At 39.1% G+C, this 27,328-nt stretch overlaps 1 protein-coding gene across 1 annotated transcript in view; it reads left to right on the top strand.

Moving 5' to 3' along the window:
• The window catches only part of ASCC3 (activating signal cointegrator 1 complex subunit 3), a 231,550-nt gene that overhangs the window by 57,308 nt on the left and 146,914 nt on the right, over window positions 1-27,328 (top strand). The window contains exons 11-12 of the mRNA XM_081312640.1: window positions 8,296-8,460; window positions 25,175-25,351. Coding sequence (XP_081168766.1) covers window positions 8,296-8,460; window positions 25,175-25,351 — 342 coding nt within the window. The remainder of the gene's footprint in view (window positions 1-8,295; window positions 8,461-25,174; window positions 25,352-27,328) is intronic.

Here is a 27,328-nt window from a genome sequence, read left to right as displayed (position 1 = left end):
GCCTTGAAGCATTATCTAAGGCAGGAAGGGCCAAACTGACCTCAGATTGTTCACTACTTAAAACTGAAGTCTGTGGAGAATGGAACAGGACCACTGGGAAAAGAGTGCTTCCAATCCCTAACCCTCTGAAGGTAATCTAGTAAGATACCATGGTTGATGGTATCAAAAGCTGCCAAGATATCCAAAAAAACAGGAAAGGCATACAGTGCTCATCAGGTCCTAACATAGGTTATCCAGGAGAGCAACCAGTATATCTGATCCTGAGCCTTGACTGAAAAGATTCCAGATGAACTACTGTTCTAGGGTGCTTTACTACTACCATCTCAACAACATTTCCTAAAAAGCAAAAAATGGAGCATCACAGATGGTTTTCTAAGACCACCATATCCAAGGACAGCCGCTTCAGAAGAGGGCATACTTCAAAGACTGAGCATTAATAATGTCCAGGATCCAAGTAATCACACATCTCTCCTGCTCCTGGTAAAAGCCAGAGTCCAAGCCACAAATCACACTTTCACTTTCTAGTTTACAGGCCTAAAGGAATCTGAGATCACACAGTATGCACACAGCACTTGATCACACAGTATCACACAGCACTTGATCTGGACACCACTCTGTCCATGAGGTGTTAACACTTTGGTGAACTCCTTTGTCAGAAGGGTGCTGTGCAAATTGGTCACAACAGCCAGACAAGAGTTCACAATACTACCTGCTTCCTGAAAAGAAGTTTGTAACCCTATACAGGATAGCTGGACAACAATCCATCAATAGAATAAAGAAGAAAAGTGAGAATACTTTACCTCCCTCATTGCCACAAAGTACACCTGAACATGAGAAAGTACCTGCATTCAGTCAGGTTCCCTTTTTGTCTTCTTCCACAGGCACTCAAGGCATTCCTTTCTTTTGAACCAGTCCCCCCGATGTTTTGCAAGGACAGAAAGCCAATCCTCTCCCTAAAATGCATGTATGAACCAGACAGATTTTGTTGGGAGACGGTAGTTCTCGGTGCACTAGCAACAGCAGCTGTCACTAGCTAACATCTTGACTACCACGTTTTATGACAATGACAATATCCTGATCAATTTCAGAGGCAGTGCCATGTAGAGCACATTCTAGTGGTCTAAATATGTGGTGATAAGGATGTAAGATACTGTTGTCGGTCTTTGTTCAGTGGTGTTAATTTCACATTTACAACCCATTTTTACATTTGGCAAGCAATGATCATCTGCACACACCACGACTCTGCAGTGATGAACATCATTCTGCCTGGTAAAAATCAAGGCACTGCTAGGGTATTGGGGAGAAAATTACATGGGCAGAGAAAAATGTAAGTTGACAGTTAAAATATTGACAGTTAACCCATTTCTATTTTGTCATGCCCTAATACAGAAGCCAGATTGAAATGTCTTGCATGAGTTCCATTGCATTAAACAAATGTGACACTTTATTTTCTGGCTGTTTTTGTGCGGAGGGAAGTGAAGTGGTATAATAGCAATATAAATGAAAATGCTTTGCAGTGCTGCTTGCTAAAGTAAAATACAACAAGAATCTAGAAAAGTATTTTAAGAGGTTTTTATTTTGAAGATTAAATGTTTTTCCAGATGCTTAAATGAAGAATGTTATCATTCCATGAAATTTATTGTAGTGTTGCAAGTTAATTATGGTAATAATGATGAAAAGTTAATAGTATGTGTCAGCAGCATTATGTATTAACATTATACTTTTAGTGATGCTCACCTGGTCCCTATTGTCCTTTGGAATGAATGGAAATCTTCAGTCATACCGCTGTAATAGTCTGATTATGTATGTCACTTTATGCCCTTCAGGTATTCTGGGCTATCTAAGCAAATGATCTGACAGTGACTGCTTTGAGCAACATAATAACTTATTAACTGGGGTGAGTTTCCTGTGTTACACAGACGACTTAAAGTCCCTAAGCATATCGTTCATAGATCCCATTTCCCCATGTGTGGAGAGACTGGATGGGGCTGAATTTTGTGGGACCATTTTTAAAGGGATGAGGTGAGCCCTTTTTACCTGTAGTAAAACAAAAACTCAAGAATCAGCTCTCACCCATTCCTACAATGCCATATTATTGCTGTCTCATAAAGTCCACCCAGATTAAAACAAGAAGCCCATCAATGTTTGATCAGTTTGAATGTCCCTTACCTTCTGTTTCCCCGAACAGTGTGCCTATGTTTTCTTTACATTTAAGCATGCAAGGACATCCATGCTTAAGCGTAAATGAGCCCATAAAAGGATAGTTGGATAGCCCTGCTGTTGGAGGGTATAGAACAAGTCTGTGGCTTCTTTCTTGTTAACCAACCTTAAAGCTTACAGTAAGTGCGTCATATGGACATTTCACAGGTATGTATCCAACAGACCTTGTGCTTTGTTTTTTTCTCTATTAATAAAGTAACACAGGTTACTGTCTTCACTTTCAGGCACATATTCCTTTTCTTCCCACTCCTGCCTCTTCTCTTTATCTTGACCTTCCGATAAACAGTTTTAAAGAAATACAAGTTTGATGTATGCGCATTTGTTGAAGCATGTTAAAATTAGCTCGCTCTCAGCAGCTTGGAGAGAGTTAACATAACCAGCCGCCGAGCTGCAGTTAAGCAAGAATCATCTTCCCTTTGACAAAGGGAAGATGGAGAGAGTATAAACACTTCATTGACGATTCTACTCTTTTTTAAGTTTTAGAGAAGTCTGTGACAGATTGCCATCTGCCAGACCTCCCTCACAGATCCTTATTCTCATGCTACTGTACTACATTCAAAGGTACAAAGAACAAAGTTTCTTTCCAATATGGCTGAATTATGCCAATGATTTGTTCTTCAAACATGTGTGACTACTGATAAAGTAAAAACTCCTTTGAACCATGCAGAATGCGGCTGCACGGGTAGTGATGGGAGCTCCCCGATACTCCCATATAACACCTCTGCTCCATGAGCTGCATTGGTTACCGGTTGCCCTCCGGGTGAGATTTAAGGTGCTGGTACTTACCTTTAAAGCCCTACATGGCTTAGGCCCAGGATACTTGCAGGACCATCTGCTACCGGGAACGAATTCCCATCGCCCAGTACGCTCACACAGAGAAGGCCTCCTCAGGGTACCGTCGGCTGGACAATGTCGGCTGGCGACCCCCAGGGGGAGGGCCTTCTCTGTGGGAGCGCCAGTCCTATGGAATCAGCTCCCCCCTGAGCTTCGGATGGCCCAAAATCTCCAGTCCTTTCGCCGCGGCCTCAAAACACTCCTTTTCCACCTGGCTGACCTGGACTGACAGGCATTTTAATTATATTTACAATTTTTAATTTATTTTTAATTTTTAATTTTAATTTATTGCACAGATGATTTTAATTTTATTTTTATCTTAATTTCTGTACTTATTATATGTTTTGTTGTTAGCCGCCCTGAGTCCTTCGGGAGATAGGGCAGGATATAAATCCCATTAATAAATAAATAAATAAATATAGGGACCTTGGGCCAATGAGCAGTGGCACTTTTGTTGATTGATTGACTGATTTAGTTAATTTATGTGCTGCCCATCTCCCTCTGAAAAGTATTCTGAAGAACTCCTTAAGCTTGCAGCAACACATTGGATCCATGTTGTGTGACTTATTTAAATCTTTTGGGAGAAGCCCAGAACAGATGGATAGAGATAGTCTGCTTCTTTCTAAACATTGTATACCATTACCTAAAGTGTCTTAGAAATGGGAATTAGAATATGGGGACCTGTATCTTGTAAGCCCGAATAGTCCCTCTAATTGAGCACAGTAGCATTTTTGGACCTTGAACAAAGTTTGATATTTTTTTGATTAAAACTCAAGATAAAGTACATGTTCTTGTTCTAATAAATTCCCACTTTTGTAACACTGAAAAGGAAAGAACTCTAACTGGTTGTCATATCCTGATCTGGAATGAAAATTAGATTTGGAGATGCCTACTGCATCTAATTTTTGGTGAGCCTGTGAATCTTTGATTTTCTTTTCCAGGAAATTACATTTCAGCGTTAGATTGCTGAGGCTCTAGGCAGACTGAGAATGAAGCTGCCTACTTAAATCCCAGGGCATAGAAAAGGCTTACTACTGTGTTTTAAACTGGACATCTCAAAGTTGTTTGTTATTCTCCCTTCCAGATTTTCCGGTTTCACAATATTTTAGGCATAAATCTTAAAGGAAGCGTTGTTGTTATTCATCTTCTAACGTTGGATTCAGTCCATCAGGTGTTTGTGTGGTCTCTGTCCTCTGTTTAAATTGTGTTTCTGTCAGAGCTCTATTGAAATTCAGAACAACTGCATACAGTACGTTCACGCCATCTTCAGGGTAACAATGTACACATTTTCACATTTAATTACTGTATTACTATTCTTTAGAGTTCCAACAGCAAGTTTTAATTATAACTTAGCCATAAAAAAGCACTTCATTGATACAGGATGTTTCCAAATGCTATAAAACTGAAAAGAAAGGTGGGGAGGCATATATTTCTTTTTTATTTTAAGTTGTGACAGTGTAACTGTAGCACAAGAAGAAGTGTGATCACAGCAGTACCAGTTTAGCTCTGGCAAATCAGCTAAATAGCTAGTATTTGGAGCACTTCACACCTTTAAATTCTTAATATGCATTGCTAAATATATTTCATGACAGTTTGCTAATTAATTACAGCTGCTAATTTTTGTAGCTGAGATCTGTTCATTTCAAAGTGTTAAATCACTTGCATCAATAATAGGTGTGACAACAGTTTGTAAAATCTGGTTGAACATGCAGTATTTAGAGTTATCACATACTTATTAAATACTACAATTAGCGTGCTAGAAAAGGTTGCTGCTCCTGGCTTTGATATTATCAACTGATCTGTGCCTAGTTCTTTGGTGACTAGCATCTTCAACCTTGTTATTATTTTGTTGGGATATTCAAAGGTATCCCATCACAAAAATGATTTTGGTTGCTATGTAATCAATGTACAATGTAGCAGGAGAGTCAAGAAAAATTCCTCATGCTTACTTTTTTAAAAGGTTTTCACACTACCCAGCTAAAACATCAATGATTACTGTGCATGTATGTTACTAAATAAATGTCTGCACAGAATAAGAAGCTTAATGAAAAATCTCCCACATTTAGTCAAAAATACTGAGGCTTTCCCTCTCCCTCCCTCCCCCCCCTCTCTCTCTCTCTCACACACACACACACACACACTCACACAGCCCAATCATGCAACATTTTAAGAAGCTGTTTTTTTCTATATGATTAAAAAGGGAAGATATGATAAATTGTCCAGAGCTACGTATTTCTGTCTTTTTTTTGTTACTAAGCAAATGTTTGGCTATCAAGCTCATTTTGTCATATCCTTGTTCTAATAAGTCTGAATAGGTAATGTAAAGTTTTTATTGTTAAAACCATACTTAGTAAAAGATTTAACTAGCTTAAACCATGTTCAAGTGCAGCAAGGAAATTCCATTCCAAACCAGCAGTTAATACACGTTTTATGACCGCTTGCTTTATTTTTTCCATGTTTTAAACCTGCAAGTGCTGTGGGATGTAATGCTCAATTAAAATCATTTGCTCCATTTTATTCATAAGATAGTTCTTGAATGTGAAGTTGTACAGTTACTCTATTTTAATGGATATTAATTTTCATATGCTCTTGAGACCTGAGATTTATTATTTCCAAGACAATGATTTTTCATTTCTACTAAACAGATGCAAATGTGCAATACCATCTCTTAAATTTCAGTAGTTAAGTGCCTATGTTTTGGTCTGTTTTCCGGAATATGCAGTTGAAATCTCATAATATTAAAACAACAAAATTGATATTTTAAGGATTGGTAACAACTTTTATGCATATGTGCCAATAAGCTTCAATTGTAACCCAGGGAATATGGGCAATATTGCATTCCCAATTTTTGTTCATTGTTTTCTAGGTACTTGCCAGGTTACAATTTTGGACCTTAGCTGCTTTTGAAATTGCAGGGGAACTTGATGTAACATGCCACTGACAGCTTACTCTCCCAATGATCATCCACTAAAGCAAGCAGAGCATACATCAGCCTTCTCAATTCCACTAGGATTTGTGTGTGTGTGTGTTATAACTATTTAGATTAACACAAGCACAACTGCAAGAATTGCATTTGCTTATTAATCTCTAATCAACACTGGGAATCTCTCCCAACCAAAGGGTGAGATAATAAATAATAATAATAATAAACCTTTATTGTCAAAGTACAACATGTGTACATTGAGATTAGCTGAGCCTCCCCCCCCCGTGCTCTCTCCCCCCAACACACAGTGACAGCAAACCCTCCATCCTACCACACCATGTGAACCAACTACACCACACACCGGCTTCCCAAGTCAATTCTGCATAAGTTCACAGAGATTATATCCCATTTAAAAGCCTAACAGCCCACGGATAAAAGCTATTTTTCAGCCTGTTGGTACGGCTGGCTATACTCCTATATCTCCTACCAGATGGTAGGAGAGTAAAGAGATACCGTCCAGGGTGTGAGTCATCCCTGAGAATCTTCCTCACTCTTCCAAGGCAACGAGCCCTGGCGATGTCATCCAGTGGTGTCAGGGGACAGCCCACAATGTCTTGTGCTGTGCTCACTACCCTCTGTAATACTTTCCTGTCCGCGGCTGTCAAACCAGCATACCAAACCACAATACCATACGAGAGGACGCTCTCTATAGTAGACCGGTAAAAGAGGGTCATTAGCCGTTGTTCTACCCTGTTCTTCCGCAAGACCCTAAGAAAGTGAAGCCTCTGTTGGGCCTTTCTAGCCACCTGGGTTGTGTTAACTTTCCAGGTCAGATCTTCACAGAGATAGACTCCCAGAAATTTAAAGGAGGAAACTCTCTCCACACAGTCCTCCCCGATGTAAAGTGGGGCAGGTTCCTCCTTTTTTCTCCAGAAGTCTAACACCATCTCTTTCGTCTTGCCAATGTTTAGGTGCAAGTTGTTGTTACTACACCATATGGATAGTTTTTGTACCTCCGCCCCATATGCTGTCTCATCCCCACCTGTAATAAGACTCAGCACAGTTGTATCATCTGCGAACTTGATTATCGCAGTGGATGGGTCAGATGATACACAATCATAACTGTATAAAGAGTACAGGTAGGGGCTAAGCACACAGCCCTGTGGCGTGCCGGTGCAAAGCTTCAGGGGGGTGGACAAAGCAGACCCAACCCTTACTGTTTGTAACCGATCCCTAAGAAAGTCTTGAATCCAATCGCAGATGGCGGGGGAGAATTTCAAGTCAGTCAGCTTCTGGATGAGAATGCTCGACAAAATGGTGTTGAAAGCCAGCATCCTGACATAACTTCCAGGTCTCTCAAGATGACTTGCTACAGAGTGTAAAGCAGTAGCTATGGCATCGTCTGTCGACCTATTTCCCCTGTAGGCAAATTGATGTTTATCAAAGTCCAGTGGGAGGCATGTCCTAAGATGTTGGAGAACCAATCTTTCGAAGCATTTCATGACTACAGACATTAATGCAATAGGTCTGTAGTCATTTAGGCACTCAACTGCAGTTTTCTTGGGGACTGGGACAATGGTAGCTGCTTTCAAGCACGATGGTACACATGCCGTTTGCAAGGAGGTGTTAAAAATCCTTGTCAGGACCCCTGCTAATTGATCGGCACAATTCCTGACCACTATCCCCAGCACCCCATCTGGGCCTGTGGCTTTGCTGGGATTCACAGCCTTCAATACAGCTCTCACTTGGTGTTCACACAGGGTGAGTGGCTGAGAGTCAGAAGGCCGACCAGCAAAGGCTACGGGGTCTGGTCTTTTAACCTCGTAGCGGGCGAAGAAGATATTCAGCTCCTCAGCCAACGAGGCATCGGTGTTTGCCATGCTCCTCGTGCTGCCCTTATAGTTGGTTAAGTGCTGCAGTCCCTGCCATACTTGCCTCGGATCGTTATTCGCTTAGTGGTTCTCCACCTTTTGTTTGTATTGTTGTTTTGCCATCCTAATGCCTCTTCTGAGATTTGCCCTGGCCTCTCTGTATACAAATGTTTTAATGTGACAAGTTACAAGTAAGTGCACATTTGGAATGGCTAGACATAAAGACAACTAGGATTGGGCATCCTTTGGAAAGTTTGTAAATAGCTGTACTTAGTTAATAGACTTTCTATTGCAGTTTCAGTTGCAAAGAAGAAAGTTTTAATGCTGCCATTTCAAGTTAGTCTGCTTAGCTTTGTTACTTTTCAAGTTGCTCTTGACACCTCAGCAAGGCAGTGAAAAATAAACTTAAAGACTACAACTTTTTTTTTTGGCCATTTCCTTTCTCAGATGCTTGTAACCACTCCAGAAAAATGGGACGTTGTGACCAGAAAGAGTGTTGGCGATGTCGCTCTCTCTCAACTAGTGAAGCTCCTTATTCTTGATGAGGTTCACCTGCTCCATGAAGATAGAGGACCCGTACTAGAAAGTTTGGTAGCCCGCACATTACGCCAGGTATGTCAAGGTTGATTGTTAGAACAAACGTAAGTAATATTGTATGCTAGAGACAATTACAGTCACTAATTAAATCCTCCATTATGTCTAAGCTGCTTCCAGTAGCAGTCGTCATAAAGATCACCATGAGAAGATTTGTCTCTTTGCTTTTTAGAACAGAATGTTCTGCAGGGCCAGCCTGCTACCGGCCCTGCAGAAAAGGCAGGGACAACCCCTTTTACAAGAAGTCAAGAGGCTGGAATTACGCCTGCCAAATTTATTGCTACAAAAACAAATAGAACAAGACACGAACCAAGAAACAGGAGCTTTTCAAGCGGTTGCCTTCAGCAAACCAGCCCTCCCACGCATTCCCCCTTAAATACAGTTCAGGGCGTGGCTTCTCTCTGCCTCCTTCCGAGGAGCCCCATTGCCTTCCTCTGTTTACTCCTGATTGACTGCCTCCTGCGTCGGGCCTCCTTGAACAGGGCCAGCTGTGGGTCATCATCATCCACGCTGTCAGGCTCACACAGCTGGGTCTGCGTCGTGACCAGATGAGAGGGGCCTGGCTGAGGGCTCTCATCAAGCTGTCCAATCCCCTCAGCAAGCTCTTCAACACCCCCCTCTTCCTCCTCCTCTGAGTCGTCCGACCCAACTGCCGAACCCACAGGCTGACCCTGAATCACAACACAGAAGGGGTGTGTGTGTGTCTGTGTGTATTGCTTAAAAGTTTGTGAACCATTCTGAATTTTTACTATTTCTGCATAAATATGATCCAAAATGTGTTGAGTTCACCACACAAATCTTAAAACATAATAGAGAGAAAGCAATTAAAAATGAGTCAAAAGTATACTTCTTCATGTATTTATTAAGCACTACTGCATATATGTTTCTAAATGCTATTCTTAATTAAGCAACACACACACAAACACAGGGATGTGCTGATATTAAATCATGGTATTACTCTTTGTTCACAGAGTTTTGTTAGAAAACTGTACTGTTGCTCAAATCTGCCATTTTGTTTTCTCATATGCCAAAGGCTTCTCCAATAAAAATCATTCTGGAGAAAAATAATTCTACATAGATAGACTTGGTAATAGGTTTATATAGAGATCTGGAATTGTTTGTATCTATTCCATATATTTTATGGAATAAAATAAGGAACACTTTGAAATTTGCTCAGAGTTCTCATACTGTGATACATCTTACAGAAGCCTTTTGTATCCTTTAGTAAAATGTCTTTTCAGTTATTGCTATTTTGAAATCACACTGCATTTTTTTAAAAAATGAAAGCACTGTTTACTAAATTACAAATTAAATGGTCAAGTAATTGCAGATCCAAAATCTCAATGTGAATAAAAATATTTTTTTATGGTTGGAAAAATAAGCCAAGCACATAATTTTAGCAAGTTAATCTCTGCTTCCCTCCACAATCCCTGTTATATTGCCTCATTGTGGAGGGTAAGGAAAGATATTCCTGGAAGTGCTGCTGAATAACTTGAGTGTTTTATTGGTTACTGAATAAAATTAGAGAAAATTAATTAAGTAATACCATGCTATATTTCCTAATTCATCTGTGATTCTAAATTAGATACAAAACAGGTTAATAAACCTAGTTAAGAAGAAAAAGGATTATTGAAAATTAAAACTATCTGGTTTTATGCTTAAAATATCAACTGCAGGTTAAAATATCAAAAGAGAAATGTGCTGTGTGGGATGGGAGGAAGTAACCACTATGGTCGAAGGTTCAGTAGGGTTAATAGTTGTTAGAGCATAGATAGGATCACAGATCTCTGCAAAGGAGTTATCTGTTTTTTAATATTTTTTGCAAAGATCAGTTTTTAATCTGTTCAGCCCCAAGGTCAAGTTACAGCTACCTTGTAAAGAAGGAGCTTTGAGATCACTGATTTGGTCTTAAATAAGAATATAAAAACATGTTTGCACATTATGCACTTTATGCTTTTACATGTAACTCAAATTGAATTGATAAAACATTTTGGAAGAAAAAGCTTTCAGCTTTGCTCCTATGCTGGGAATAGAACATCAAAAGAATCCTCTGAAACCAATTTGTACTTTGATGTTTAAAGTTACACATTGCTGAAAATAGCACAGATGTAAAATGAAAATGTTTAAAGAGAAGAGGGGGAATGAGAGCAGAAGGCTCTAGACTTTCATGATATTTAATGCAGTTGAAATTTATCTATATATTTATTTATTCAATTTACATGGCCACCCATCTCAAACAAGTGGGTGGCAAACAATCATAAAAATTAATTAAACCCAAATTACAGGCACAATACAAAAGAAAGTTAAATACATATAGCAGCTGAGAGATATTATAATCTGTAGGAAACAAGACCCTTAGCACACTCAGGACCCCACGCTTGTGCCCATAACCAGATCATCAAGATCATATGACAGGCCAACAGGATTAGAGCCATCCTAATCTCTGAAGGGAGAATGTTCAAGAGGACAGGCACTACTTTTTTGGCTGATGGGACTTGGCTCCTGCATGCTTAGTACTCTCCCTGTTCACATCATTAAGAACCAATGTCACATCCCGGGGGGGGGGGGAATTCAAATGAAATGCATGAGTCATTTTTCATTGTTCTAAAATTCCAGACGTCAGTAGATAACTAAAATTATTGTATTTCCATTATTTTTAAGTAAAGTGTTAAATCTAGCATATATATGCATTTTGATATCTTCCTTCCCTTCTCAATGTATGGTGGAAATAGTACATTTTCTTAAGAAGCTGCAGCAGCTTATTTCTTTCCAAACCAAACCTGTTAGAACATCACTAGTCCAGACACTTGGAAGTCTACACAGCTACCCAGGCCATCATTTGAACTTGACATATGGGGAGCTGGGGGAGGGATTCCCAAATAAGCTAGTAAGTACTAACCCTCCTCAAATATTAAGACAAAACAGTGATACTCTACTTACATTCAAGATGACTAGAAAGAAATGTGGTGGTCCTAGTCCCCCTTGCACTGTATTCTGTGTATAAAAAACAGTTGCAGTAAAGAACGCTCTTGCTGTGGAGACTCTCCCTGAAGTTAAAATGTAGAAAATCAGGATTCTTGTTGATGAGGTATGTCTCTTTGGACAGGTCTATTTACTACAGACATTCACCTGGCTGAGGAATTCTGGGAGTTGAAGTCCACAAGTCATAAAAGAGCCAAGTTTGAAGACCCGTGGGCTAGCGTATTCACTTTGCTCCTCCTTAATACATATAAGAATGTCACTATTCTATCTGGAGGGACGTGGTGGCTCAGTGGGTTAGGACACTGAGCTTGTTGATCAGAAGGTCGGCAGTTTGGCGGGTCAAATCCTGAGTGCTGCGTAGCAGAGTGAGCACCTGTTACTCGTCCCAGCTTCTGCCAACCTAGCAGTTCAAAAGCACATAAAAATGCAAGTAGAAAAATAGGGACCACTACGGTGGGAAGGTAACAGTGTTCCGTGCGCCTTTGGTGTCTAGTCATGCCAGCCACATGACCACGGAGATGTCCTTGGACAAGCGCTGGCTCTTCGGCTTTGAAACGGAGATGAGCACCAGCCCTAGAGTCAGAAACGACTAACACAAATGTGCGGGGTAACCTTTACCTTTACCTTTTTATTCTATCTGGAATAACAGTGGGTTTCTATGAAACCCGTCTATCCTGCATGTGTCTATAATGAGAGAAGGGAAAATTAGTACCTTATATGATTTGTGCTTTATCAAAATTGTACTGCTGTTCTTCCTTACCATCTGTGTGCATTTGTTCTCCCTAGTTGAATACTTGCAATGTTGTCAGATATTTGCATTAATAAAAACTGCAGACGCGGTTGGAAATTAGCACTAGTTTTATGAGATTTCTGTTCTGAGAAATATTGGAATTGTTTTTCCAGTTCAAATAGTGCAAACGCATGTTGTCTGGAGAAGTCCTGATGCTCTCATTTCTGTGAGTTCATAAGGTTTAACCTTTGTTCTCAGGGTTGCTTTTATTTATCAACTCATTTTGGTTTTACCTTACATATCTGCTATAGCTTCATGGAAAGTGCTTATGACAGCTTCCAGAGAGATTGTCAACTTGTATCAGATTCTTCAGCAGGAGCATACTGTTTCTTTGTAAAGATTGTCATATTTAGTAAAGAAATGAAAGGATGCCAATAATCACAATTTTTTTAATCACCTGCTGCTGGAGTAAAGAGATGCAGATGTGGGCGTCTCATGCTAAGTTGCAGCACTGCAGTATGCCATTAGGAATTATGGCTGAATTCTCTATGAATCCAGTCACAGTTGGGAAAAAATGAATGTGGTTTTTTTTAAAAAAAAAAGTTGGGAGCCTTTCTTAGAATAATATGAAGATATGAAAAGAATAATTCTATCCTTTGCAAAATAAAATAGAGGCATTATGTTTCTGTTATTTGCTATTAGAGCCCTTTTAGATGCTTGTGAAATCAGAATACTTTAAACACCAGGATTCATTTAAAACAATTAAGTATTAAATAGTATTACTAAAATAGTTGCTTAATTACAAATGATTATTCAGAATAGTTATGACATACTTATTTTTCTAGACATCATATACTAATTCCATTTGTATCTTTGTTCTTTGGCATCCAAAGAATTACAAAAACTAAGTAATCAATATTACTAAATTTAGAATTTAGATAATTTCCCTTATGCCTACCCCATAGGCCTGTGAGAAGGAAGGAATGAATTGATAAGGGCAGTGAAATATCCATATAATCCTGCAATAGTAAGATGCATAAGAAAGCAACTTAGAATAACTTCAGTTGATTCTGTATAAGGTGAAGCAGAGAGAAATTCTGAGAGACTTTGAAGATGGCTCAGGAATTCTGGGAGTTGAAGTCCACGAGTCATAAAAGAGCCAAGGTTGCCTACCCCTGCTCTACAACAATAAAACATTATTCCTGGAATCCTTGTGGTATCTGTTTCCTAACCAAGCCTACTCAAATATCTGACAGGTTGGGACTGAATATATACTTCAATCCTAAATATATGGGGAGGGGGCATTGGTGGAATGATGCCTTGTATTATATTATCCTTCTTAGTGCCCTCACTGGGATATTGAATATATAAATGCAAAGAATAAATTCTGTTCTACTTGAATAGTGAGCTAATATGGATCTGTCTTGTATTTAAATGTCAACTACGTAATCAATAGATAAACAAGAATAATCACTGTAATTATTTATAGTTGCTGCATATTTTACCTGTGATGACTTTCTATTTACATGTTTAACACATGAGATAATGCAGGACCATACTATGAAAGGTATGCAATAAAGAGTGGCATTTAATTATGTGATATTTGTAGGTCTATTACTAACAATTGCATGATGAAGAAAGATCAGTTTGAGGATCAGTAATGCCTTCTTTTTTATAGAAACAAAAATGTTGAATTATAAAATTGGAAGGGCCATTGAATCCAACTTCTATTCAGTTTTCAAGAATAACATTGTCCAATCCATTTCTATGTCATCTGCAGATTGAAAAGTATTCCCTCTACCATGTAAAGGGCATTATAGTGCTGAAAAGCCCACAGCCCCTATCTGAACTTTTGTGTACCCTACTCAGTGCCTCTTACCAATCTGATAAAGAGCAATTCGTGAGCACTTTTTAATATGTTTTGTTAAATTATTTCACAAGGCAAAGTAATAAAATACAATTTTATGTAACATCAAACAGAATTAAAGAATAAACATAAATAAAAGGGGGCTAGAAGCCTAGTAATTCCAAAAAACTGACCATATTGCTAAATCTTCATTGTCCTCTTATCCAAAAAAAATTAATTCAATACATTTAAACAATTCATTGCTGAAACCAGGTGTGGATTTTTTTTTCTTTCCAATACAATATAATATTTTTAGTCGATCCCAAGGCTTGAAAAAATTATTGATTTCTTAATAACTTCCAAATCCTAAGGATATAACTAAGAAGAATTCATGCTTCTTAATATAAAGTAATTGATTCTAAGTCATATTAATAATCCTGTTGATGTCAGCTCCAAATGCAGTAGTAATAGGAGACAATCAAACCATGTATCTTAATGTTCCAACTTTTGGGATAAATTTCCAGTAGCAGGTGATTGTAAATAGCCCCTATTAAATATTCTCTGAGGTGTCCAATATCCTCCTTTTAAAGTTATAGATTACAATGTTCATGTTGTTTAATATGTTCTTTCATTGATTTACCAGAACAAGACATTCTAGCTTGTTATTCCAAAGGTCACATAAATAACTTATGTCAAATTCATCAGCATCTGATAAGATGGGTTACTGGCTTAGGTTCCATGAATAATTCCTCCGAAACTACTAACTGCTGTGGATCTTCAGAAGCAATAATTGCCTATGGAGCAAATAAATGAAACAATGTGCCTAAATATGAATATACTGCTTAAATATATTTTCTGTGAAGTTCTCTGGAGAAGTTCAAACTTATTTCTAATTTTGTGAAAAAATTCTATGAAAGTTTTAAAAGTGGTTTCTTCAGAGTTGAGTTGATTCTAAGTAGTAATATTGCAAGAGCTCCAGTTTACAAATCTTTCTTCCCTTTTAGATTCTACTTATTCCATTCTGTTCTTCATCCAGAATAGATAGGTCACTATCTAAATTTGTTAAATAAATTAATAAATGTGTAATCTGGGATTATCCTATGTTCTAAGAATTTCGTAGGTGAGTTGGTAATATTTATATTCTTCACCCAATATTTACCATATATTTCTTGCAGTTTTTGAGCCAGCTTTACAGCTACTTAATTGTTATGTCAACTAGATGAGAGATTTGAAGAACTTCAGATCTGAAACTGAAAAGATACTGCAGAGTGGATAATATACAATGCCTGTTTGGAATCTTCTTTTAAAAAGTTGCTTCTTTTCATAGGCCTGCATGGTAACTGGATCATCTTAGGAAAATATGAAAGTGTATGATGTGCTTTGGAAAGAGTGTATATTCTCTATTGTTACTTAGCTAAAATGAGTACTTTCTTGGAATTGTGCAGCAACTATGGAAGCCCAGTAAAAGATGCAACTGTTTTATGAAGGTGCTGACATGTCCAGCACGTGTACACATGTGTGTTCCAAGGCATCAAATCTGAAGCATTTCATCTCCGTAATGTAAACCATACTTGACTAGCTAGTTATCACTGTGTTCTTTGTCAAATACTTTGTTGAAGTCAAGCATTCCAGGACTATGGAATACTAAATGAGTCTTAGTAAACTTAGTAAATTTAGTAAACTTCTACATTGCAACAGTAAGCTTCCAGTGATCACTGTATTATTTTCAGGTTGCTTATATTTTATGATCTTCTCTAGGATCTCCCTAAATTTCAATCTGACTCTAGTTTTGAAATTAGAGACAAGTACCGTATACTCAAATTTCTCAAAGATAATTCATAAAGTTTTACCAGATCATAAACAACTTCAGTCAGTACCCTACAGTAATGGCCAAAATTGTGGAAACCTTTTGGGAAAAGTGTACAGTAGAAATGCCACCTTTGGTTAAGTTTCCACCAATTTTTCTTCTAATTTCTTTATAACTGTAGCCTTGCTCACTTAATAATACTATTTTACATCACTTTCTGGACAACCAGTCAACTCTTTGCACCATTACTTTAATTTTATTACATTTTACAAACTCACTAAATGAAAGAACACATAGCACACTGACAAATGTCTTCCTCTCAGCTTCAATACATGACATCAATAAATGAATCCTACCGTGATCTGATTGGCTCATTGCCAAAACAAGATGACACCTGATTGGCTCTCTAAACCTCATGCTTATTGGCTGCAATCAGATGAAGGAAAGCTACCTGAGATCAACCTAAGCAAGTTGTGCTTCCCTTTTCTGGTTATTTGGCTATAACGTTTCATAAAATACAGTACAGGTAATTGAACAAACTTTGTTACATTACATTCTTGATTAAATTATCTTTCCCTTAATATATAATTTTATGATATATAATTTTATGGTAAGCCCCTTCATGGATTACTGCCTTGTCGTGGCGAAGGGGCTTGCGTAATTCAATGAAGCTATGAGCTATGCCGTGCAGGGCCACCCAAGACGGAAAGGTCATAGTAGAGAGTTCTGACAAAACGTGATCCACTGGAGAAGGAAATGGCAACCCACTCCAGTATCTTTGCCATGAAAACCCTATGGACAGTACCAAAAGGCAAAACGATATGACGCTGGAAGATGAGCCCCTCAGGTCAGAAGGCGTCCAATATGCTACTGGGGAAGAGCAGAGTGCTAGTACTAGTAGCGCCAGAAAGAATGAAGCGACTGGGCCAAAGCCGAAAGGACGCTCAGCTGTGGATGTGTCTGGTGGTGAAAGGAAAGTCCGATGCTGTAAAGATTTTTTCTCCATAGGAACCTGGAATGTAAGTTCCATGAATCAAGGAAAGCTGGACGTGGTCAAAAAAGAGATGACAAGACTGAACATCGACATCTTAGGTATCAGCGAACTAAAATGGACAGGAATGGGGGAATTTAATTCAGATGACCATCAGGTATACTACTGCGGGCAAGAATCCCTCAGAAGAAATGGAGTAGCCTTCATAGTCAATAAAAGAGTAGGAAAAGCAATACTGGGATACAATCCTCAAAATGACAGAATGATCTCAGTTCGAATCCAAGGCAAACCATTCAATATCACAGTAGTCCAAGTCTATGCCCCAACCACTAGTGCTGAAGAGGATGAAATTGACCAGTTCTATGAAGCCCTACAGCACCTTATAGAACTAATACCAAAAAATGATGTCCTTATCATCATGGGGGATTGGAATGCTAAAGTAGGAAGCCAAAAGATAACCGGAATAACAGGCAAGTTTGGCCTTGGAGTACAAAATGAAGCAGGGCACAGGCTGATAGAATTTTGTCAAGAGAATACGATGGTCATAGCAAATACTCTTTTCCAACAACCCAAGAGACGGCTCTACACATGGACATCACCAGACAGTCAACACAGAAATCAGATTGACTATATGCTCTGCAGCCAAAGATGGAGGAGCTCTATACAGTCGGTAAAAACAAGACCAGGAGCTGACTGTGGCTCAGACCATGAGCTTCTCATTGCAAAGTTTAGGCTTAAACTGAAGAAAGTAGGAAAAAACATTAGGCCAGTCAGGTATGAATTAAATCATATCCCTGTTGAATATACAGTAGAGGTGACAAATAGATTTAAGGAATTACCGTATATACTTGAGTATAAGCCGACTCGAGTATAAGCCGAGACCCCCAATTTCACCCCCAAAAACTGGAAAAAGTTGTTGACTCGAGTATAAGCCGATCCGCCGTTCTGCAAGCCTCTGCCGCCAGCAGAGGCTTGATCCGCCATTTTGCAAGCCTGAATACACAGGAATACCCTGTGTGGCCGCGGCTCTCGGGGAAGCCCTGGCTGTCAGCTTCCTCGCTCCACGCTGCCATTCGGGGCCCACGCGTTCCCCGGGCAAATTGCGGCGCCCAGCAGGCGAGGAAACACGCCCGCTCCAGTCGCCCCCCCTTCCCTCAGGAGACGCGAAGCAAGTGACCGCCCGGAGCTTACCGAGGACTTGCTTCGGTGCTTCCAGGATCATGCGCACCTCTCCCAAGCCGCCGCCGTCCGGAGACCTGCCGAAGTTTGGGGAGGTTTGGGGAGGTGCGCGCGCACCTCCCCAAACCTCCCCAAACGTCGGCAGGTCTCCGGACCTCTGCGCCCTGCCTGCCTGCTTCTTTCCGCAGCGGAAAGAAGCAGGCAGGCAGGGCGCGGAGGAACGGAGACCCGGCGACGTTTGGGGAGGTTTGGGGAGGCGCCCAAACCTCCCCAAACGTCGGCAGGTCTCCGTTCCTCCGTGCCCTGCCTGCCTGCTTCTTTCCGCTGCGGAAAGAAGCAGGCAGGCAGGGCGCGGAGGAACGGAGACCTGCCGACGTTTGGGGAGGTTTGGGGAGGTGCGCGCGCACCTCCCCAAACTTCGGCAGGTCTCGGACGGCGGTGGCTTGGGAGAGGTGCGCGCGATCCCGGAAGCACCAAAGCCTCGGCCGCGCACAAGTCCTCGGTAAGTTTTTTTTGTTGACTGGAGTATAAGCCGAAGTGGAATTTTTCAGCCCAAAAAGTGGGCTGAAAAATTCGGCTTATACTCAAGTATATACGGTAGATCTGAGAGACAGAGTGCCTGAAGAACTATGGACAGAGGTTCGCAACATTGTAGAACATTGTAGAACAGGTAGCAACCAAAACCATCCCAAAGAAAAAGAAATGCAAGAAAGCAAAATGGTTGTCTGAGGAAGCTTTGCAAATAGCTGAGGAAAGGAGGGAAGCGAAAGGCAAGGGAGAAAAAGAAAGATATGCCCAATTGAATGCAGAATTCCAGAGAATAGCTAGAAGAGATAAGAATGCCTTCTTAAATGAACTGTGCAAAGAAATAGAAGAAAACAATAGAATAGGGAGGACCAGAGATCTTTTCAAGAAAATTAGAGAGATGAAGGGAACGTTTAATGCAAAAATGGGCATGATAAAGGACCAAAATGGCAGGGACCTAACAGAGGCAGAAGAGATTAAGAAGAGGTGGCAAAATTACACAGAATAACTATACAAGAATGAGCTTAATGTCCCTGATAATCACAATGAGGTGGTCACTGACCTCGAGCCAGAGATCCTAGAATGTGAAGTGAAGTGGGCCTTAGAAAAGCTGAGCAACAACAAAGCTAGTGGAGGTGACAGTATTCCAGCTGAGCTATTCAATATCTTAAAAGATGATGCAGTGCTACACTCAATTTGCCAGCAAATTTGGAAAACTCAACAGTGGCCACAGGATTGGAAAAGATCAGTTTACATTCCAATTCCAAAGAAAGCAGTGCCAAAGAATGTTCAAACTACCGCACCATTGAACTCATTTCTCATGCTAGTAAAGTTATGCTTAAAATCCTACAAGCTAGACTCCAGCAGTATGTGGATCGAGAACTACCAGAAATACAGGCAGGATTTCGAAGAGGCAGAGGAACTAGAGATCAAATTGCCAACATACGCTGGATCATGGAGAAAGCTAGAGAGTTCCAGAAAAACATCTACTTCTGCTTCATTGACTATGCTAAAGCCTTTGATTGTGTGGATCATAACAAACTGTGGCAAGTTCTTAAAGAGATGGGCATACCAGACCATCTTATTTGTCTCTTGAGAAACCTATATGTGGGCCAAGAAGCAACAGTGAGAAATGGACACGGAACCACTGATTGGTTCAAAATTGGGAAAGGAGTCCGGCAAGGCTGTATACTGTCACCCTGCCTATTTAACTTATATGCAGAGCACATCATGAGAAAGGCAGGGCTTGATGAATCAAAAGTTGGAATTAAGATTGCTGGAAGAAATATCAACAACCTAAGATATGCATATGATACTACCCTAATGGCAGAAAGTGAAGAAGAACTAAAGAGCCTCTTGTTGCGGGTGAAGAAGGAGAGTGCAAAACCTGGGTTGAAACTTAACATTAAGAAAACCAAGATCATGGCATCCGGCCCTCTTAATTCCTGGCAAATAGATGGGGAAGAAATGGAGGTAGAGACAGATTTTATTTTCCTGGGCTCCAAGATCACTGCAGATGGGGACTGTAGCCAAGAAATTAAAAGATGCATGCTCCTCGGGAGGAAAGCCATGGCAAATCTAGACAGCACACTAAAAAGCAGAGACATCACCCTGTCAACAGAAGTGCTTATAGTCAAGGCTATGGTCTTCCCAGTTGCAATGTATGGCAGTGAAAGTTGGACCATAAAAAAGGCTGAGCGCCAAAGAATTGAGGCCTTTGAACTGTGGTGCTGGAGAAGACTCCTGCAAGTCCCTTGGACTGCAAGGCGATCAAACTGGTCAGTCCTAGAGATCAACCCTGACTGCTCTTTAGAAGGCCAGATCCTGAAGCTAAAACTCAAATACTTTGGCCACCTAATGAGAAGAAGGACTCACTGGAGAAGAGCCTAATGCTGGGAAAGATTGAGGGCAAGAGAAGAAGGGGACGACAGAGAATGAGGTGGCTGGATGGAGTCACTGAAGCAGTAGGCGTGAGTTTAAATGGACTCCAGAAGATGGTAGAGGACAGGAAGGCCTGGAGGAACGTTGTCCATAGGGTCGCGATGAGTCGGACACGACTTCGCAGCTAACAACAACAACAAGTCCCCCTAAAAAGTGGTGTTATTAGTCATCAAACCTCAAAAATACACTTTTTCCAAAAGGTTTCCACAATTTTGGCCACTACTGTAAATAGGCATCCCATCTTTCTGTCTCAAGCATCACTTTTACTCTTCAGTCTGTTCTTTGCAATTTCTTCTTCTTCTTCTTCTTCTTCTTCTTCTTCTTCTTCTTCTTCTTCTTCTTCTTCTTCTTCTTCTTCTTCTTCTTCTTCTTCTTCTTCTTCTTCGTCTTCTCCTCCTCCTCCTCCTCCTCCTCTTCTCATTGAGTTTTTTTGATAACAAGATTGGCTAGTAAGTTTCTATCATCCATCTTGAGCAATTACATCCTCCATCACTATATCTGCATGCTTATGAAATATCTGCAATTTATTTCTGGAAAGTATTATTTATATTTTTGGACTGGTCACTGACTTCAATAAGAATTATTTTTCTTTATATTTTATTTTCCTAATAAACAACTGGCAACAAACTGTCTTGAATCTCATCTTCCATTTATTTTAATCCAGATGTTCTCTGCAATATCATTGTCCTCATTTCCTTGAGTTTCTGTGCAGATGTGGAAAATATTATCATAGAATACAATTCCTCTTTTCTATTTTACTTCTATTCCCCTTGAACAAATTGTATCTTTCAATTGCTATTTTCCAATCATGAGAGTCACTCCACCAGCGTATTTAGATATGCTTGCCTTCCCGTTCTTGTTTGTGTTTCATACTCTGAACTTCAGTGTGTACATAGGAAAAGGTATGCATTTATATATAAGTCAATATTCTTTCAGATTTTTAGTGTGCGCTGTAAAGGAAATTGCTGTAACAAGGCTTTTCTCTGAATCTTTACTTCAGGAGTTTTCATTTCACAGGAATTAGTTCAGTTTAAAGACTTCATGATCAATGAAATTTATATGCTGCCTCTTTTAGGCCTTGAGAAAAATATCCAGATGGAAGGATTGCTGCTTCTCTAAGATTCAGTCAAGAAATGAAAGTTGTTGAATCCACTCAACTTTTAGCTGTGTTTCATAAGTAACCCATTTCTCCTCTTTTGCTCCCATTCATAACCCAGGGAATTTTCCTCTGCAACAAGAATAATGGATGAATCTGAATGATGTATCAAACTCCTCTATATATAGGGCATTATTTCCAGTCTTTTGAGTCAAATAAAAATATTTTCAAAGAAACATCATAAGATCCCACAGTTCTATTTTGTATGTAGTTATGGATTACAATTGCTGATATTACATTTCAGAATCCCCCATCTTGTAATTATTATTTTTACCCACAAAATAGTATGAAAACACAACCAAATTGTAGCCCTGACATTATAAAGGGTTTTATTTGTCTTGTTCTCTTGACCCAAAGCAAAGACAAGCCGTGGGTGCATTTTAATTTGTTGTTGTTGTTAGCTGCGAAGTCGTGTCCGACCCATCACGACCCTATGGACAACGTTCCTCCAGGCCTTCCTGTCTTCTTCTCTTGCCCTTCTTCTCTTGCCCTCAATCTTTCCCAGCATTAGGCTCTTCTCCAGTGAGTCCTTCCTTCTCATTAGGTGGCCAAAGTTTTTGAGTTTTAGCTTCAGGATCTGGCCTTCTAAAGAGCAGTCAGGGTTGATCTCCTCTAGGACTGACCGGTTTGATCGCCTTGCAGTCCAAGGAACTCGCAGGAGTCTTCTCCAGCACCACAGTTCAAAGGCCTCAATTCTTTGGCGCTCAGCCTTTTTTATGGTCCAACTTTCACTGCCATACATTGCAACTGGGAAGACCATAGCCTTGACTATACGCACTTTTGTTGACAGGGTGATGTCTCTGCTTTTTAGTGTGCTGTCTAGATTTGCCATGGCTTTCCTCCCAAGGAGCAAGCGTCTTAATTTCTTGGCTACAATCCCCATCTGCAGTGATCTTGGAGCCCAGGAAAATAAAATCTGTCACTACCTCCATTTCTTCCCCATCTATTTGCCAGGAATTGAGAGGTCCAGATGCCATGATCTTGGTTTTCTTAATGTTAAGTTTCAACCCAGGTTTTGCACTCTCCTTCTTCACCCGCAACAAGAGGCTCTTTAGTTCTTCTTCACTTTCTGCCATTAGGGTAGTATCATATATCATATATCATATCAGTTTTGCATTTTAATTAAGGATAGATTATTTAAAAACATAGATGCAATGATCATATTCAGTATGACTGTCTGCCTTCTATCCTGTTGAATTCCTCCTCTCATTAACCTAATCTGTTTGGAAGGTACAAGGTTGTTAGTTATTCTTATATATATAATTAGAGTTGATTTTTAATTTTTCTAATAAAATTGACATAATAACCATAAAATTATTTTCTCCCCCTTTCCCTCATTCATAACTGATATTTATACCAATAAAATATATAAATCTATGCTGAAACTAATAGGTTTGACAACAACTTTAAAACTGCTGAAAAAACTATTTTCTTAAAATAACCAAATAACCAAACGATTGTCTTTTCAAACAAAATTAAAAACTCCAATTATATCTTCAATTACTCCCATAATATATGCTCACTCTTCTTATTCTTCACCTCTTCCTTATCCCTATCATAATAGTATGTTGTATGGCACTACCTAGAATTACACTTAAATTTCTTTTTAAACTTACCATATCAAGCACTGGTGCCAATGAATCTCAAAGATGTTATTTAAGATTTGGACAAAATTACCTTGATTGAAATATTTTTCAGGTTCTGAAACCTCATATCCTTAATATAGAATAAGATGTACATTTTAAGTCATGAATATACTGTACATTTATTTCTGTAGCCTATAAGACTGAAATTCTATTTCTGCTTCTCTTGGCTGAATTGCTTGCAGTAAGGTTAGGTGATATTAAGAAGCATTCTTAACACAACTATAAAAAGATCTATGCTTCTATTTTTTCATGCACTAGTTTTCAGTAATTGCAGAGATGAAACGATGTTTATATTCCTCTCAGTGTTACAGTAACCAATAAATTTGATACACCTCTAAATCATGACAGGATTGGTTGTTTAAAATCTATTTTGGTATTCCCTTCATAATGTGGAACCATGTTGCCTTCAGTCTATTTAGTGTACAAAATTAAAGTGCTCATTTTCGATCAAAAGCAAGCTTTGTCAGTTTTTAATTCTTGAAAATAAAATTTAGCTGTTCAGTTTTTCCAGTTAAAGTTCCAGAGGCAATTCTTCCTATTTAGCTATTATTATAATCATCTGCTGGTTTGTCTATGGATTTTTCCATTTCTTCTTTATTTTTATTTCTACTATTTCCAACAATTATTATTACAGTATGGTAAAATGGAAAATGTATGTAGATAATGAATGTATGGAAGTGAACAACAACAGAAAACCCCAAACAAATATCAACATCCCAATGTATATTTTAAATAACCACATAAAATCAGTTTCTTGGTTAAAAGCAAATAGGAAGAATTAGGTCCCTAATAAAAACAAAATCAGATCTCTTAACATATTTGCAGAGGACATTCCACAGTCTAGCATCATAGCTCTTGCTTCAGCAGGGTCTTGGACTAGAAGACCTCCAAGGTCCCTTCCAGCTCTACTCTGATTGATGGATTAATTTAGCATACAGTGATAACACTTGTTACAATAATAGAGTATCTCCCGAAGCAATCCAGGAATTCAGGGCTATCATCATAACAGCCAAAGACCTGATTCAGATGTGGTGTTACACTTAATAAGGATGTGGTCCATTGTTATAATAGATAATGTTAATGCCATCATGACTTCAACCAGATGTGCCAGAACTGTTGTCGCTAAGCAATGCAATTACATAATGTTGTGTTTTACAACAACACCCTTTAGCACTGGAAATTCCAGTTTCAGTTACCATTGTTAAGGGAAGGCTACCTGTACAAGTAGTCTTCAATTTACAACCCTATCACCTAGCAACTGTTCAAAATTACCACTGATCACTCTGGAGGTCCTTATGACTTGGTTCTTAAGTACCAACAGTTGCCTCCCCCCCCCCCAGTTCACATGACTGCATATTGGGCACTTGGCAGTCAGCCCACATTTGCAAACATTTGCAGCTTTCCACAGTGTTGTGACCACATTTCACGACACTTTTGCCATTTACTTCTGGCTTTCAGCCAAACCAGGTCATAGCAGATCATTGGTTCGCTCAACAACCATCATGCCTTAAGACTCTGATGGGCAAGCTCCATTATGGTCCTAAATCAAGGACTACCTGTATGATTTTCTTTATCAATTAAAATGCAATATACATTAAATCAATGTGAAATCTTTAATTCAGGGGTCCTCAACCTGTGGGCTATGGCCCACTAGTGTGTCATGAGTAGTTTGCAACTGGGATATGGAAACAGCCAGCAAGTGTGCAAGCAGCATGCGTGAGCACGTGCACTCCATTTGCAGGAGTAGCAGGCACATGTGTAGGCTGCTCACAGAAATGGAGCTACATGCACGCATTTGCTGACCGCTTACACAAGTCATCCCCTCCCCGCTGCTGGTCCACAAAGCCGGAAACGTTGGGGAACTCTGCTTTAATTTATATACTATAATAAAACTAAGATAACTTACTTTTTCCTTTCTTCTTTTTCCAGGTTGAATCTACCCAAAGCATGATTAGGATCTTGGGGCTCTCAGCCACATTACCGAATTATCTTGATGTTGCTACATTTCTGCATGTTAATCCCTATATTGGGTTATTTTATTTTGATGGTCGTTTTCGACCTGTTCCACTTGGCCAGACATTTATAGGAATCAAGACAACCAATAAGGTAATATTTAATAATGGGATGTGAAGTTGAATCCATTTTTCTCAAAAACATATTTAAGCGTGACTGTTAAGGAATGTATGGTTTGCAGCCAAAAGGATCCAGATTTAACTTTTGACATTCTACACAAAGTTGTTACCTGAAACCTGAGAAGACGCAAACCATGATAGATAATTTTGATTAGGTTAGTGGTAGGAGCACCATGGATCTCTAGATCTATCTCTTGGTGCTTAAGAACCCCATTTGCCCCACCTAATTCCTTTAATAAAAGAATAATCAGAAAAATAATATGCTACAAGGCATTATACCAATCTACAATATAATTATTTTCAGCAAAATCTTTCGGCCCCACAAAGTTGTCACTGAGATGTAGAGAATATCCTGTCACCTAAATATCATCTGATACATGACTGTTTATGACTGGTCATGCTCACCCTGATAGGCAAGTGTTGTGTATATGAGATTAGGGGACTGAGAAAGAAACAGGAATATCTCAAAACATTATTAACAATAAGCAGATGTATATACTTACAGTAGTGCTTAATAGTTTGTTAATCCTTTTGAATTTTCATTGTTTCTGCATAAGTGTGACCAAAAATATTATCTGTTTCCCATGCAAATCCTAAAACTATATAGTGTTCTTTTTTCCTTATATTTGCATGAGTGTAAGCAATAATACTGTTTAATATTTGTTTATGTGTTTGTTTTGTTTTCAATAATTACCTAAGTAATTCTGAAAATCTACAGCATCAAAGCTATTGATAGCTTATCTATTGCAAATTAGGAACTCTTACTTACTAGTAAGTCCTTAGCTCAGTTTAAATTTGAATTTGCAATAGTTCTATGACACTGGGTAGCAGTGATACAGGGTACATTGGTAGTACTATGTGAACCCCTTGTTTTCAATTGCTGTGGAATAGAAATGATTTGTGAGATATTGCATTTTTGTAGCTGATAGTATTTAGTAATAGAGCAATTGTGCTATGTAGGAAGAATTAGTATTTAGCATCTTTTTTGCCTCACTGACGATTCTAGTAATGTTATGCTTCATTAAGCTTGGAATCAAGAATTCTATGTAGGCAGTACTGACTGTGTTTTGTTCTCATTTTTACGTAATCTGTTGTATAAAGACAGATGATGTTTTTTATTTTTCCATACACCGGTAGATTATTTATTCAGTGTGGTTGTTTACTAGTTTAGTTAGGATGTGCTCTGGACAGCATACCGTTTCTGAGTTTGAATCTGCTAGCTTCATTCAACAATATTTCAATAATACATGGAATGAGAACAATCAGAGTTATCAAAAATACTAGCTGGTTTCAGAATGGGCCAAAGCACCTAGGATCACGTTGCAAATATCCCCATAAAACAAGAGAGTTTCAAATATACAGTTACTTTTGCTTTATTGATTATGCAGGCTTTTAGTTGGCTAGATCACAAGAAAATGTGGACAGCCCTTAAAAACATGGTTATAACCAGTTCACATCTGCATAGGAAGAATTTATGTGCTGACAGTTAAAAGTGGAAATGTGGAATAGCTAATTGATTCAAAATTGAGAAAGGTGTGTGCCAAGACTGCATACCGACCCACTTTCATTTTAACTTATACTGGGAACGTACTATGAGAACCATTTCATTGGAAGAAATACAATGTGGAATTAAAATGGATGGAAGAAATATTAATCTTAGATTAGATGAACTTAGATGAAGTTTGGTAGCTGGAAATCTCAAAGAATCTCTTGCTAAAGGTAAAAGGAAAATAGGGAAGGTGATCTGCTGATCAGCATTTTTTCTTTAAAAAAAACTACTAGTGCCAATACAACCCATTTAGCTGAAGGGGCAGTCTCTTGTCTCTGATCTTTCAGTCACAACCCGGCTGTGACAGCTGGACCATCAAAAAAGTCACCTTTGAAGTCTGAGGCTGGAGAAACTGGCTGAGAGACCATTGGATAGCAATAACAAATTAGTCAGTACTAGCTG

Source organism: Vipera berus (genome assembly GCF_964194415.1).
Source record: "Vipera berus genome assembly, chromosome: 1".
Lineage (NCBI taxonomy): Eukaryota > Metazoa > Chordata > Lepidosauria > Squamata > Viperidae > Vipera > Vipera berus.
Note: the sequence above shows the minus strand (reverse complement) of the source record. Positions and strands in the feature narration are given on the sequence as shown.